General features: G+C 36.8%; 1 protein-coding gene across 3 annotated transcripts in view; it reads right to left on the reverse strand.

Annotated features, from left to right (window-relative positions):
- Positions 1-1,522: 1,522 nt before the first annotated feature.
- The window catches only part of LOC149075241 (protein SSUH2 homolog), a 38,465-nt gene continuing 27,542 nt past the window's right edge, over positions 1,523-12,445 (reverse strand). Inside the window, exons 7-12 of one of the 3 annotated variants that reach the window (XM_089242546.1) lie at positions 12,030-12,124; positions 9,908-9,997; positions 9,678-9,786; positions 5,518-5,601; positions 4,549-4,653; positions 1,523-1,734 (exon numbers count right to left, since the gene is read on the reverse strand). In XM_089242546.1, coding sequence (XP_089098672.1) covers positions 1,591-1,734; positions 4,549-4,653; positions 5,518-5,601; positions 9,678-9,786; positions 9,908-9,997; positions 12,030-12,124 — 627 coding nt within the window. In that variant the 3' untranslated portion in view covers positions 1,523-1,590. The remainder of the gene's footprint in view (positions 1,735-4,548; positions 4,654-5,517; positions 5,602-9,677; positions 9,787-9,907; positions 9,998-12,029; positions 12,125-12,445) is intronic. The other 2 variants (XR_016193973.1, XM_089242547.1) reach the window with 2 other exon arrangements.

The raw sequence follows: 12,445 nt of genomic DNA on the forward strand, positions 1-12,445 counted from the left end.
ACTCCCTCTCGTGCATTGCTGGGATGGTACATTACTCCCTGATGTATTGCTGGGATGTTGCTTAACATTGTATCACCAACAGAACTATTAATTATGTGTGATGAATGGGTTGCACTACAATGCAAAGAATTACAAGAAGTGAAATCAGTTCAGAGGATAGATAGATATTGGGCAGACATATTCAAACTGCAACCTTGAAAGCAGCCCAAAGTTCAAAATTTTGCCAGTTTTGGTGAAAGCTTTTTTATCTTTAGCACATGGTAACACAGACAGTAAAAGAGAGTTCATTGTTAACAAATAAATAAAAGTCTGTTCGAACATTGAAAAATGTGTCCATCCAATGCTTTAATGGAATGAGACACAAAATCTTATGTTCAAGGGCATGAAAAATTTGAAAAAAATTGTCATTGAGATGCTGAACTTCTGAAAGCGACTCGTGATTAGTAATCTATTAACATGCTACTAAGCTGAGAAATTGTTTAAGTAAATAAGGTATTTTTTTAAATATTTTTCTCATTTTTGCATTTTGCTTTTAAATTTAATAATTCCTTTAAATTCTGTGAGAAGCTAATTTTTTTTTTCACGGAAACCTGTATTATATTCTGCATGCACTTTTTTTGCTATATCAAGATGAATAAGATTTTGGTGTTCAAGCAGCAGAAATTCTTGCTGCCTAGCTTTTTAGTATGCATGTTGCTTAATTTGAAAAGAGTCTCATAATTTTTATTCGTCATTCCAGTAATGCATGTTTTAGTAGTAACATAAGATAATTCAGGAAAAAATTAAATGGATTTTAATTTGTGAAGGAAATTTATTTAGAATTATTTGTTTCAACCATTTTTGGCAAAACTTTTGGCATTTCACAGAAAAATTACTCCTTATATTGCAGATATAGTTCGTTTTTAGTTCTGCTCCAAAAATGAAATTTGCTGCTCCAAAATAGATGAGGGGGCACTTGCACCCCTGCATTATACCACAGAGATATGATAATTTTTTCTTTAAAACATGCACAGTAATGTGACTTGCTAAGTAGAGACATTGCAACCTCTCTTAACTTCAGCTAATGGTCTCCAAGTGACAGCAGTAGAGATGGATGAGGAGATATTTTGGGTTTGATTCCTGGTAGAGAGAACAAGACTTTTTTCCAAGTTCATCTTGAGGCCATCAGCTTAAGTTAAGAGAGGCTGCAATTTTTCAGCAAGTCACGCTACTGTGCGTGTTTTAAGGAAAAGTTATCTCTCTGTAGTGTAATAGTCAGTGCCCTTGCTTGGTATGTAAGTCTTTTTTACAAGTTCACATTGGTTTAATATCCAGATAGCCTATTGATTTCATGTGTTTTGGTCGAGCAAAAACATCATCCGTCTCTACTGTTCAACCTTTTGTTAGCTTAAAAACCATCTCTTATTTTAGTCCTGTTATAGCTCCATAGAGCTGTATTATCCAAAATGGGTTCAGCCCCCCCCCCCCTTTATTGTGAGAGATTTTACTGTATATAAAACAAAATTGTTATAACTTCACAGTACACTTTTTCTTGTTTCTTTTTTATTTCAAATCACATGCGATGAATTCTTCTGAAGTAATCAATGCCCATCACAATAAAATGCAACATGCAGCATGTTCATCGGCAAAGTACATGCAGTTATCAGTTCCGTAAATGTAACATTCTCTACTTCCTTTTCTTCTATCTTGCATGAAAGAAACAAGAGTAAAAGGAATTTCGTACAGTTTTTGTCTCTGTTAAGAAAAGAAAAAAAAATTAATCAACCATTTTTATATTTCTAACATATTTATCTATCTGCACGGATAGCGTGCGGAACCTTTATCTTGAAAAGAAAAGAGTATTCAGAGAGTATAAAAGTGGACGAGGTGACCTGTCATTGTTTACTGATAAAAGAAGACTGTTGAACAAAGCGATAAGGGATAGTAAAAAGGAAGGTGAATCTAGGTTGGCTGATAACATTTTCTCTGACCCAAAATCATTTTTTCGATACGTCAATAATGGATGTAAGGGGACAGTTGGCCCCCTCTCGATAGGAGGCTCTAGGGTAGAGAGCAATGTAAGCAAGTGTAGTGCTTTCAATGACTTTTTCGCGTCGGTTTTTAATGGAGATAATGATATTCGATATACTGGTGTTGCATGGGGTAATAAAACCCTCAACGATATTCAAGTAGAAGATGTGGAGGTCCTAAATCTTCTAAGAAATATATGTGCAAGCAAAGCACCAGGACCAGATGATACCTATCCCAGGGTCCTCAGGGAATGTGCTAATGAATTGTTGGGGCCAGTCGCACAGATATACAGGAGTAGTGTTGCTGAGGGTATCGTCCCAAGAGATTGGAAACTTGCTAATTCCGATATTTAAGAAGGGTAGTAGAGAAGCGGTGTCAAATTATCGTCCAGTGAGTTTGACGTGTTCCCTCTCAAAAATTTTGGAAATTATCATCAAAAGGCAGTTTGTGAAGTGGATAGACGAGAATAATGTATTGTCGGATAATCAACATGGGTTCAGGAAGGTGAAGTCATGTGTGACTAACCTCCTTTGCTTCTATGATCACGTGACTAAGGCTTTGGGTAAGAGTAAAAATGTAGACGTTGTTTACCTTGATTGCCAGAAGGCATTCGATCGGGTCCAACATGGCAAACTCTTGAAGTGTATACACGAGATTGGAATTGGGGGCAACTTGCTGAATTGGATAGAATCGTGGTTAAGAGATAGGTCACAACAAGTTATGGTGAACGAGGAATTCTCTGGTTGAACAGGCATCACAAGTGGAGTTCCTCAAGGAAGTGTCCTTGGTCCCATACTTTTTTTCACTTTTTATCGATAAACTCGATCAGGGTATCGATGGGATTACTAGCAAATTCGCAGATAATGTGAAGCTAATGGGGGTAATCGGGAATGAAAGCGATAGGGAGTTGCTCCAGACCAACTTAAACAGGATTGCAGCATGGGCAAATGAATGGAGCATGACGTTTAGCGTTGATAAGTGCATGGTCACTCATTTTGGTTCGAACAACCCACAGTTCTCGTACGAGTTGAATGGTGTCACTATCCCAGATGCAACTAGGGTCACCGCTTTGGGAATTCTCATTGACGAGCGACTTAGGTTTTCTGAACATTGTTCAGCGGTGGTCAAAAAAGCGAATAGAGTTATGCTTGGTCTCATTTTCAAAAAAGTGTCTTCGCGTTCTCTAAAGTCATTCTTCCGCTTTTTCGAGGATTAGTTCGTCCTGGACTGGAGTATGCTGTAAGGTTTTGGAGACCATACCTACAGAGGGACATAGAATTGGTGGAAGGGGTGCAGAGAAGAGCTACACATGTCCTTATTGGAACACGAGGCTTGAGTTATGAAGGGAGACTTCATTTTTTGAATATGTTTACATTGGATGAACGCAGGTGTCGAGGAGATATGATCGAAGTGTTTAAAATTTTCAATGGGATGGATAGGATGGACCATGAACTTTTAGTACACCGCCAATCGACTGCTTTTACAAGGGGACACCAGTATCGATTGGTGAGGGACAACGCAAGGTTATGGTGTCGCAGGGAATTTTTCTCTAATAGGGTTGTTAATAAATGGAATAGCTTACCCCTGGAGGTAGTAAATTGTAACACAATTGACACATTTTAAAAGAAATATGATAAACATGTTGGGGGTAAATCGAGAAGCTATCCATTCTTAGAATAAGCCAACCATAAGTATTCTTTATGGGCATTGTATAATATTTTATCATGTATATATATTGTTTATAATTTGTGTTAATTGAATTTTTAATTGGGTTGCTGTTTTTTTTTTAAATATATGACATCCATATATATTTTATGGGCATCTTTTTATCAGTCACCTCGTTGGGCATTTTGCCTGTTGTGGCGTAGTATTTGTATTTGTTCACTGAAATCTGTTTCCCAATTTAATGACTTGCTCCCAGCCAATGTTATCTTGTCAATCAACTATAAATTGGTGACCCGTTCTTATCTTATTTTGATTATGTATCCTTCATAAATATATAAAAATTTGAAAGGATAATAATAAAGGTGTCTGAATCAAATTTTCCTAATTTTAAAAAATTAATGTCACTTAGGATGACAACATTGGAAAAACTTTGATGCTCTCTCAACTCGACAATAAGTTCTTCATTTGTATCGTTTAATATAATCGTTTTCATTTGATCCACCCATATACTTTTCTAATTCCTTCCAACTTCTTGTAAAGTGTGTGAACTGATTATAAGTTTGATTACATTTTGCATTCACATTTGATCTGGACACCCTGTATACTGATTTGATCATTTGATACCCAGTACTAACAAACATATAGGAGGGTTGTTCTTTCTGACTGTATTCTTTTTCAACCTCAGGGAGTTCAGCCTTGACTTCAATGATAACACACACACACACACACACATAATCCTTGAAGTCAGAACTGAACACTCTGATCTTAATAAAAGAATATTTAAAGCGAGAAAAAACAGTCTGCGCATTTGTACTTAAAGGATCTGAAATGATTGAGAGAAAGCAAAGTTAGATAGCAAGAAACATAAAATACCTGCATAATCAACTTTTCCGTGGCAAATAATGTTTCGTGTCTTTTACATAATGCTGTTGATATTTCATTCACTTCTTCAGCTGAGAATGTATCAAGTGGACAAACCTTTAATAACACAGCAGGTGATATTGAAATCGTGCAATAAATGTATGAATAGTCCATTTAAACAATTCAGAAACCAAAGTTGAAATTTGATTGTCAATTGTTACATATTTAGAATGCATTAACTCGCAAAACAATAAGAAATTGTGACTTTTTTGCTTTTAAAAAAAGTGTTTTAAAAGCATCATGTGCTGTCGTATGTAGTGAAGGTTGCAATTCATAGGATTTCAAATCTGTATGATAACCGCAAAGATAGATTTATTTGCACAACACAGATGAATACAGAACACCAAAGATTAATACTGACATTCATGTTATACATACAATATCAACAAAATCATTAATTAGGCAAAGACAAAAATAAAATAAAATTTATGGAGGTGAGCAGGCAATTCACATGAACCAATGTTAATGATAAAAAGCAACTAGAATCAAGATTTATATTATGTAAGTGTTGTTGAGCTGGCAGTGGAAAAAAAGGGCAATTATATGCCCTGATTGGTTCCCACTACCATGTTTGGCAGCAATGAACTCCAGGATTAAGAGGTTTAAAATGTTACATTTAATTTTGCAAAAGCAAAGGCTAGATTTTTTTCTTAATTTACAACTTATTCATATCTTCGTTCCAAACGAGAAAAAAAAAATGCATAAAAAAAATTAGATCTAAAATTGATATTGATCATGTTTTGTGATATTTTCATTAATTCAGTGTTCTCAGCAACCTAGAAAGTCAGGGAATCGGAAAACGGTCAGGGAAAATATGAAATATTTGTCAAAAGTCAGGGAAAATTCTAAATACTTGGAAAAAGTCAGGGAAAATTTGAAGGGGAAAAAATCAGAGGATAAATCTACATTCAAATGGTTTACCTTCACTTTTTTCCATGGAAGATTATTTTTCAGATCCCCAGAGAGAGGAAAAAAAATCCTTATCAGCATTTTCCTCCAGATCCCCTACTGAGAGAAATGTCTAATCAGTTGAAGAGTGGGATTTTACAATGTTGGCCAAGAAACAATCTGCCCTCTGAGTAAATAGATGAAGGGATCTAAAGTAGAGAGACCCTCCTTTTTCCATTGTTGAAAGCAAAGCCAATATATCAGCGCTTAACTTCTTTTCTATTTCTTCTGAAAAAACATTTTATTTTCTTGTTTTTTTTTCCTGCCTGTGGGTAGAGAACCTTTAGGCCCATTTCACACTGAGCGGACGTGGGTCCAGATCCCAGATCCGCATGCCCTTTCACACGAGCACTAAAGTTCTAAAAAATCTTTAGTTTGAAATTTGTGCATAAAAACTTTTTTTTCCCCTATTTTTGTAATTATTTTTCTCCTTCACCCCTGATTCAGTGCTCATAGGCAGCCTAGAGCTATTCTTTGATTTAATCTAGAGCCCCATAGAATAATCTTAATAGTTTAATCTTAACATAAAGATGCCTTTTCAGTTTGATCGTCACAATTAGTCAATGGGAGAACATATCTCAAAATATTTTCAAAAGGTTTTGAAAAAAAATCTAAGATCTGTCTTTTTAGAAAATATGAAAAAAAATTCCAAAAACACATCCAATGATGTTCCAAAAAAAAAAAAAAAATCAGGAGATATCAAAGACTTTGCAAGTAGAAAAAGGGGGAGGGGTAGAGACATTCAAAATGTCTGTGCTTAGAAATATTCACATCACAATTCTGTGTTAAACCTGGATTACACTATAAAAATTTTATAATTCTTTTACAAATGCAACCAATAAGCTGATCGGTTGCATTTTCTCGGGGGCATTAATGCCCACGTTGGGAATCGCTGATTTACTGATATTAGATGGTTTAGAATTATATATGCGTGTGACAGTGTACGTGCATTTGGTCAGGGAAATGATCAAGCGGATTTTGCTGGGAACCCTGTAATTTGTAAGAACGTTTTCATCGTGTAATCAGGTTTTTAAAAGTTTCCTATTACGATCTCTGAGACTTTTGGGAGTTTGTTTCACATCACTGGGCCAACAAAATTTAGACTACATCTCATATATTTGGTTTTAATTTTGAGTGGGATAAGTATGTTATGATTCCATGTGGCGTAGTTATGCTGGGGCTATCGCATTTGTTGATATAATATCTGTTTGTTTTTTAATTCTCGTTGAAACATTATTATACATATCTTCAAAGCATAAAGGCAATCATGACCAGAAGATTAGTTTCATTTGTGTTAGGGTGATTAGATTGGGTATAAGATCATGATCCCAGTTCTGAAGAAAGTTTCAAGAATTGTTGCTAGATTCTGTGAAAACGATCAAGAAAACTGTAATCAGGATTACCCCACACATATATAGAATAATTGATGTGAGATTGGACATATGAATGATAAAGCATTGAAATATCTGAGATTTAGACGCAAAGGTTATGTACATACTTTATATATGAATTACTAAACTTAGATTATGTTGCAAGGTGATTCCAAGAAATTTAATAGAGTTAGTGATTGAAAGAGTATATGATTCAATGATAATTTCTTTGAAATTGATAATACAGGGTCCAGCATAGGACAGCATGCACTGAGTTTTAGAGGGATTAAATTTCAAATTATGATTTTGGAACCGAAATATATAATTGGAGAATGAGTTCAACGTTTCAGTGGAGATTATCAATATTATAATGCCAGAAAAGAAGAGTTATATCATCAGCATACGTGTGAACTTTGACAGAATTATTCACCTTAAAAACATCATTAACATAAAAAGTAATGGTCTTAAAACTGAGCCCCGAGTTACACCAGATTTTCAACAGGAAGGCAGCCAGAGGAGATGACCTGAATAGATACCTATTGTTTGCTATCACTAAGGTACGACTTTAGAAAATTATGGGCAGGTCCACGTTTGCCACAATTATATACTTTTCCTAACAATATTCATTGGACACCACCTTATGATCATCAGATTTATCAGCTGTATGTGATTTACAATTTGTACAATGCCTGTCAGAATGGGCTGCTCCCTTCAAATTTTTGTTTCGCTCTGACATAAGATTCATTTTTATTAATGTGGAATGGGTGGTAAAAAAAATTAGATTAGGACAAAGAGGAAGACAACAAAATTTCCACAGCTTAAGGCATCAAATGCACAAATCTGCTTCTAATGTAGTCATTCATATTGAAATGCCACTCCAATGGATGACCCATCAAACTCTTAGGAAGTTCGTCTTTGTTGTAGCAAGACTGTTGGTGACACGAAACACTACTAATACTCAACTGCACATGCACGTTGTACACATTTCTCTACAGAATTTGTAATGAATTGGTACATGTCGGAATGTGTGTGTATGTTGTTAACCTGGCGTGTAATGCTGCCAACACAACGACACCAGACACTGGTGTTCCTACACGAGGAGTAGCCTAGATGATATTGGTATTTTGGGTTTTTACTACCACATCTTTGCACAGAGTTCTGGCCAACAGGACTCTCATATGTATTGGTTTTTGTGTAAATCAAGGGCGTAGCCAAGGGGGGGGGGGGACTTGGGGGTCTGGTCCCCCCCCCCCCCCGAAATGTGAGAAAATGACCGAAAAAAGGGAAAAAGATGGCCAAATCTATTGTTCTGTCACTTTGGTCCCCCCCCCCCCGAACGAAATTTCTGGCTACGCCCCTGGCGTAAATCATAATGTAAAAGAATTTAAAATATTGTATATAATGTTGATCTTTGTGGGTGTGAGGGGCAAGGACACAACACTTATGCCACAAGTGACAGGCCATCAGGAGTAAATGTGAAGGCTTTCTTCAAATATTGAAGAAATTCCCTCTAATTCTTGAACAATCATTTTCTTATCGATAATAGTCTTGCAGGCTACGAGACCTATAAGTTGTATAATTATGGCCTTGTCAATAATTGTTATTACATTTCATTCACAAAATCCAGAGGAGTACCAAATTATACAGGGTAATTCCATAATTCTCCATTCCTCTGCATTTTATTGCTGAACCATTGGTCCTAGAGGCATACTTCCCCCCAATTATAAAAGTATCCAAATAACATGTACAACTAAGATATGTCATTCATGTTGCAAGGGGTTATACTAAAATTTTAAAAAATCAAATTTTTATAGAGACACTGTTGTCGAAAATCCAATTAGAAAGTTGTTGCCCTATCTCTCCTGGTGCCAAAAAAATATTCCACGTTTCTAGGTGCAATATTCGCTGAGATATTTGAATTCAAATCCGAGAAAAGTTGGGAATGACCAGTATAAACGAGGAAAAGGTTGTCCCTTAGTTTATGCTGACTCTGATTTTTTGAATTTGAATATTTCAGTGAGTATAGCACTTAGAAATGTGAATTTTTTTTGCCTCAATGCGCAGAGACAGGGCAACAACTTTCTAATTGGAAGTTAAAGAACAGGGTGTCTGTATAAAAAGTTAATTTTTATATTTTAATAACTATAATATTCATACTTAGATAAAACAATCATAATCTTTCTTTATGGGTAGCGCATTATATAGTATTAATTTAGTTTTTTCTTTTCCTGATGTATGCTTCTATACGAGGTTGCTGTATTCTGGTTATATTTGGCATCCATATTTTTTCGGCATGTGCATCTTTTTTCAGTCCCCCCTCTGGGCAATTTGCCTGTTGTGGCCTTTGTGTTTGTATAACTCTACAATCCCTTGCGACATGAATGGCGCATCTGAGCTCTACACGTTATTTGTAAAATGCGGCTAGGTGAATCATGGAATCACCCTTTATAGGGTGGGCATAGAATGATAGTTGCCCTTAAAACAGGTCTAAAATTTGAAGAGTGGCATGGCTTGGAAAAGGGTTGACTACCCTTTGGGGTGATTTTGGTGATGTGATTAATCATGAAATGGGGAAAGTGATTGAACATACTAACAAATAGTTTGGACACTGAATTAAGTGTTTATTTTACACTAATTGGCGATCATATGATGTTTACATCTTAATGAGCACCATTACACTGAATTAGGAAAAAAACATATCTTTTCCATTTATGCTGTCATTTTGTAAATAGCTACATATGTCAGAATTAAGTTAAAACTTACCCGAGGATTTTTCTCTTCGATGATAATACTAGCTGGAGCCGAGAGCAATTTCTCTGGATTGATGTTTCCCGCTGTAGCTTTTGTGACTTGTTCTTCCACATGGTTTGTCCTGGTGGAAATAAAAATATGCAAATGAATGTCATCATGATGATGATGATGCCTTTCTGAATGCATCTGGAATTAGAATCTTATTCCGTGTACGTGAAATATGAATTCCTTTTCCCAATTACCATGAAACTGTAAGAGTCAGAAAATAGCGGATTTGACCGATTCCTCCACATGGTCTGCATATGGATATTCCATCTGTGCATCTCAGACATCTACAAAATAAGACACAGCGATAGTTTCAATATAGTATGGGGTTGCACAATTTTATTACTTCATGCATTTGGCGGACTGTTCTTTTTATTTTTAGTGATCGCTTCATCGCCAATTTGCTCAGGTGTAGAGATTCTTTTTGCTTTCAGTATAAATTTGTAGGTCGAATAATTTGCGAAACATTTCACTCGATTCATGTAGCCGTTACGCAATTTTAGATTTAATCAATAAAATACAGTATGTACATGTATATTACAGTAAATTTAATAAATTGGTTATTACGGTGTAATAACCGGCTATTATACATGCTTACCAGTCGTCTTGGTAAGTTTTATAAATTTATCACTTTCACCGGCGAATATACTTAGTTCCCAAGTGTCGTTGGTAAATTTGATAAATACTAGAAATTTATCACCTTTATCTGTGATTATGCATAATAGCCTAGTCATCTACATAATAAGTCAAACTTAGGGAAGTTTATCGAACTTACCAAAATGGTCGGCGATTATGCGTAATAACTGGTTCTTGTGCTTATCGTATTTGCCATGTATTTTTTGCGGTTGGTCTGCGAATCATTTCTCCTGCTTATGCAGTTTTTTTTTCCTATTGATAAACAAATATTGATCCTGTTTATTTTTGATTGATTTATTTTCCTGAAAAGTTTTTAACCGGTTTGTCATAGGTCCGCAGTTGTAAAAATATCCCGACTTCTCATTGCAGCATGCAGTGCCAGATTTCCCTATAGGCTGGCAGTTAACGCATGGGTCCACCTGGGCCTAAAGAAAGAGGGGCTCTCTCATAAAAATTAGATCTGGTTGAAATTTTTGAGAGTAAGCATGTAAATTTGCCTGGTACGGTCTCGGGAAAATCACTGGGTCCGGGGGCCCATGGCACTTTTAAGAAGGCCCTGTAGGCTAGACAGGCTGCAACCTAGAGCCCTAGGTCTGCAGAGTGCCTCAAAAGTCTCAAACTTCTTTTTTTTTGATAATTTGCTCAAAGATCTGCGAATGGCCTTAGATACGTATTAAATAAATTACCGTGCATCCTATATTTAACAAAAGACCGACTATTTGTTGTTTATAAAGGACCAGACGCGGATCCAGGATGATGTGTCGGGAGGGGCGAAGTTCTTTGAATCATTCCCGTATTTTACGGGGCAGAGGTTCCCCCATATTTGGCTCTCGGGAGAGGCGATTGTTCCTATCCCCCCACTGATCCGGGCCTGAGCAAATTCAGACATATTCAACTGCAAATGGAGTGGAGGCAGGCATCTTCATTTGTGATAATGAAGCCGAGGCAGACATATTCAGTTGCAGATGAAGATGATAGCCTCCACTCCATTTGCAGTTGAATATGTCTGCCTTTGCTCAGGCCCGGATCCAGAGGGGGATAGGAACAATCGCCCCTCCCGAGAACCGAATATGGGGGAACCTCTGTCCCGTAAAATACGGGAATGATTCAAAGAACTTCGCCCTCCCGACACATCGTCCTGGATCCGCGTCTAGTCCTTTATCACCGACAAATTGTCGCTGACCTTTGTTAAATTTAAATATACGATGCATTATAATTTATGTACTAATACGTATCTAAAGCCATTTACAGATCTTTGAGCAAATTATCAAAAAACAAACTTCATTTGTGAATGAGGCCGACGCAGTTGCAAATGGACCGGATGCAGGTGGATCCAGGGCATCCATGTGTCGGAGAAGCGACTTATTTTGTAGTGCATTGGATCGTACCGTATTTTACGGAACAGACATATCTACCCCCATATTATTCGGCTCTTGGGAGAGGCCCTACTCTGAATCCGCGCTTGTAAGGGACAGCTGTAGTTGGACGTGTAATCCCCCCGTCAGACTTAAATCCGGCCCTGGCACCATGTGAACTAATTCAGTTCATGAACTTAATTTAGAATTTGAATAGGGTAACTGAAAGAGCGACTTTTTTCATTGAAAGTATGGGCAGGACTGTTGCATACTCGGTATGCACCAGGACCACACTTCACCGAGCACATAATGGGAAATTGGTACTTACTTTTTCCTTCCAGTTCCGAGGCATTCGTGGCAACGATCTCTGTATCCGTGAAGGGCGATCTTATAACCTGCACCCAAGCAGAAAGAACACCTGTCCTAATGAAAGGGGTCAATGTTAATTACAAACAAAAATTACAACTACAATATTACAATCGCAATTCATTCCACTTAATAAATTAACTGTAATAATGCAACTTACTTGAGTGATATGTAAATGTGGCATGGGCTACTTGAGTGATATGGAACTGCGCCGCAGTTCATTTACGTGATATGTTAATGTTCCGCGGGTCGCCCGCATTAGATGACTTCGAGGGCCACATTTGGCACGCGGGACATGGGTTGAGCATGTTATAAATAATACTCATCGACATTTCTCGTTTTAAGCGTTTTCCCCCTTACAACGTTTATCTATGGATG

This window comes from Pholcus phalangioides, unplaced genomic scaffold (assembly GCF_987345545.1).
Source record: "Pholcus phalangioides strain wild (caught in Gottingen) unplaced genomic scaffold, Ppha-v1.0 ptg000015l_1, whole genome shotgun sequence".
Classification (NCBI taxonomy): Eukaryota; Metazoa; Arthropoda; class Arachnida; order Araneae; family Pholcidae; genus Pholcus; species Pholcus phalangioides.